The sequence below is a fragment of the Folsomia candida genome, unplaced genomic scaffold (assembly GCF_002217175.1).
Source record: "Folsomia candida strain VU population unplaced genomic scaffold, ASM221717v1 Fcan01_Sc056, whole genome shotgun sequence".
NCBI lineage: Eukaryota > Metazoa > Arthropoda > Collembola > Entomobryomorpha > Isotomidae > Folsomia > Folsomia candida.
Genome location: NW_019091248.1, coordinates 363,036 through 366,863, shown reverse-complemented (window position 1 = coordinate 366,863; position 3,828 = coordinate 363,036). Strand labels below are relative to the sequence as shown.

Below are 3,828 nucleotides of genomic sequence, written 5' to 3'. Positions count from 1 at the left end.
ATGAATTAATCTACATATGTATGTATTAATATTAAGATCAAAATTTTGGGTCATTATATGTAATATCGGATTGGGGGAAATTTTTTTGGTTCGGGGGAAGCTTGGAAGATTTTCCATGACTGGCTAAGATATACTAAATTCTATGGTTTTTCGCGGAGTCGGCGTTTTACCCCGAGACGTGTTGTCATTTCACTGCACGTGAGCGTGAAAAAGTAGTTTTTTTCGCTGGGCGAAGCGAGATTTTTACCTCGTTTTCGCCCGCACCAGCATACCTCCGAGATTAAAGTTGCGTGAAAATTGTACTTTGCCATTTATCTCGCACTTTTAGCCCACCAACATACTTTGCTTCATTTATTATTATGGGATAATACGTAATTCAACAAAAAACGTTGACAACAAGAATTTGTGGCTAGCTTAAATTTCTGTCAAACTTACAATTACATATATGATAATATGATTAATGTTAGGCAAGTATTCCAGCAATTGCTAATCCACAGTCGCAAACTATAGTACCACGTGTTACATCCTTTTACAAAACCACATTTACATACATATATCTCGTTTTAATTATTAGCACAAAAATACACATCGCGCAAACAATTGTTCACATTCTAAAGACCATTCATAAATGTTTCAAAAGCTATAGATTGATAGGGTCCCCGTATAATTTTGAAGGCTGGACAATCTCAAAATATAAATATTAATTAAATATTAATATTTAAAATTACTATTCAAAGTAAATACCCTGTGTATAGTTAAATAAGTGCTTAAAAAATTAAATCATATTAATATTAAGCTGGACATTTAATATTGAACTTGGTTGGTAACACAGTTGCTGCTGTAATCAAATAATGTTATCTTGGAGATTGCAATAACACGATAAGACCAACATGACAATTAAAATTATGCAATCAAACTTGATAAGTTCAGCATTGAGCTTTCATTCACAGTATTCGCCTGTTGGTTGTTTTCGGGTTATTGCAAATTCAGTATCATCACATTTCGGATTTCTTAGCAAAAATGAAAAGTGTTTTAAACTTCTTCACTCACAATTTCGGGTTTCTTGTTTGTGTCTTTTTGTACACTCTTCACCCAACTCATGGTTCGGAGGAGAACTTAGTGTGGTTTCCAACCCAAATGGCTCAAATTATCCGATTCCAGCCAAACTCACACCTAGCTCTAATTCAAAGCTTGGAAACGTTTCTGATATTCATTTCTTCCTTTACACAAGGTATTAATCCCTGAAATATTCATAAATTGAAGAGATATCTAATTTAAAAAATCCAGGGAAAATCCATTCACCCCCGAAGAATTAATCGTGGGTGATCCATCCTCCATAACGGAATCAAAGTTTATTTTGCGAGCCCCCATAAAAATGTTGGTAAATGGGTTTGGCGGGAACCCCAACGAGTCTTATATCTGGGATCTTCGTACAGGTTGAAGCATAAATTAATTGCAACAAGGCTTGAATTTTGTAATAATTTTGCAATTTTTAACTGCTCACAGCATTTTTGAACATTCCACCACCAATGACTTTCAACGTGATAATAATGGATTGGGCGAAGTTGACGACGTCACCAGATTATTTTATGGCCGTTGCGAACTGCCAGATTGCAAGCCGACATGCGGCAGCTCTATTAGATTTGTTGATGGACGTTGGACAAGTCCACAGTTCACATATTCACTTAATCGGACACAGCCTGGGGGGACACCTAGTGGGGCAAATTGGAAATAGGGTTACTGGAGGAAGGATTGGACGTATTACGGGTAAATTGCGAAACGAACGGCAAGATAATTTATTTAATGGTTAAGTGTTCGGGTTTTCCAGCATCCGATCCAGCATTGCCGCTTTTCGACGTTGCCCACCTAGACAACAGGACGGATCCAAGCGATGCGGATTTTGTGGATGTTATTCACACTTGTGCCAATGGTTTCACGGCATTTTATGACCCACTAGGACATGTAGATTGGTATCCAAATGGCGGGAGGTTGAGCGATTTCATTACAAGCGTACAATAATTTTGGTATTAATTTTTGATAATTTGTGATAACCAGGTATCAGCCAGGCTGCGGTGTTGACCTCGTTTGTAATTAAATCTTTAATGTGCGAAATAGAGCTTACCTACTAACAAAATTCATTTTAGGTGACTGTTCCCACGCCAGGTCCCCAGCATACTACATAGAATCTTTGAGCAGTAATGGGGGCTTCTGGGGAAGAAAGTGTGATAATTTCCAGGATTATGAGGGTGGCCTTTGTGACTCCAATGAGATTCAAGTTATGGGAGAGTACACGCCCCATGAGTTAGTTGATTTATTAAAGAAATTGTTTACCTAATTCATCATCGGTGTCTAAACTCAACTGTATTTCTTCGTAGTGCTGAACCCGGAATGTATTTTTTGGACACAAATTCATATTCCCCGTACGCAATAGGCCAATAACTCATGTCACTGTGTTGAAATTCTTGAATAAATAAAATTACCCAGCTCATACACAAGGTTTCCAATGATTGTTGTAGATATTCTAACAATTTAACCTACCGCCGGAATTTGTATGCTTTGGCAAGTGCTAGGTTTTTGTTATGGTTGGTAGATGAAAATTGAACGGATGCTACATATTATGAGGCACGGTGTACATTTATTTGAAGAAAAACTACACGAGTTTAGAAATCCTTGGTTGTACATAGAGATAATCGCTACCGTTGTTCATCAAAAGGCAGTAGTGTCTCTCAACGAGTTCGAAATCTTTCATCCGAACCCGAACCCGATACCTTTCATCCGTATCCGAAATAAACCAGAACCCGATAATCTGAAATTTTATGGGTCGATCCGTATCCGAACCCATACCGATTGCCTTTATCCGAATCCGAACCCAAACCCGATAAGAAACCCGATAAGTGTGAAATGGTGAAATTAGTGGTATTTTTAGTTCAATTTTTTTACCTCCAGTGTTAAAGATTCTTTTAGACTTAAAAAACTTGTTATACTTCCAGTAATTTATCAATTTCCCAAGGAGCATACCCTCTGAAATACTCAGTTACTCTTGTCTTCTTAATGGTCTTGAGATTAAGTATTTGTGTACTTGGGGTTACCAAATCTGTTCATAAGGCGAATAAGCGTTCACCGGGAATCCTGGTTCCGGACATAACTAACACGTTCGTTGTCATTTTGCTTGGAAAACGATAGAACTCTACTCGAATATATAGTTTGATCTTCCGCTAATTGTTCTGGCTCAATAATTTTTTTCTCTATATTAATATTATAGTGTTAATTTGAATTTTTAAAAGAAGGTTGAAGTGCTAAAAATATCAGTTAGAGGTTATTTGGTATTTCAATTTTGAATCGAGTTTTCGGATTATCCTAAAGGTAAATCCGAATCAGAACCCGATAAGAATCGAATGAAGGAGATCGTATCAGAACCCGAGCCCGATAAAAACCCGAAACCCGATAAACCCGAACCCGTTGAGAAACTCTAAAAGGCATTATACAAAGATCTATCCACTCCACTTCACAATCACTCCACCGATTATGAGTACATAATTAACCCCTTGCCTCCCAACTACCTGACATTAACTTAGCTTTTAACCATAACGACAATCCCAACTGCATACCTGTGACGTAATTACAATTCATTCATTCTAACATGGTACCAAAATCTCTAACAGATTTTGAGAATTTTTTTGGTGTGTTGTGAAAAAGCTATAAGCTTGTAAAAAGTTTGTCTTGCTTGTGCAAATTTGGGAATTCTCGCTATATCGACCAATGCTGCAAATCAGATTTTCCGTATTTTTCGTAAAAAATAACTCAAATTCCAGACTGACTGAAGCCATG

The 3,828-nt window shown here is 37.2% G+C and overlaps 1 protein-coding gene across 1 annotated transcript; it reads left to right on the top strand.

The window, feature by feature from the left end:
- Nucleotides 1-804: 804 nt before the first annotated feature.
- On the top strand, nt 805-2,490 carry LOC110862409 (inactive pancreatic lipase-related protein 1). Its single transcript, XM_035845518.1, has 7 exons — nt 805-1,231; nt 1,288-1,436; nt 1,507-1,767; nt 1,829-1,988; nt 2,056-2,087; nt 2,145-2,301; nt 2,376-2,490. Exons 1-7 carry the CDS (start codon nt 891-893, stop codon nt 2,437-2,439), a joined length of 1,164 nt encoding a protein of 387 aa, XP_035701411.1. The 5' UTR covers nt 805-890; the 3' UTR covers nt 2,440-2,490.
- The last annotated feature ends 1,338 nt before the right edge of the window (nt 2,491-3,828 follow it).

Coding starts and splice junctions, on each gene's coding strand:
- LOC110862409 (XM_035845518.1), top strand. CDS start 891: ATGACAATTAAAATTATGCAATCAAACTTGATAAGTTCAGCATTGAGC. Junction 1,768..1,828: donor AAGGATTGGACGTATTACGG/GTAAATTGCGAA, acceptor CGGGTTTTCCAG/CATCCGATCCAGCATTGCCG. Junction 1,989..2,055: donor TGGTATCCAAATGGCGGGAG/GTTGAGCGATTT, acceptor TGTGATAACCAG/GTATCAGCCAGGCTGCGGTG.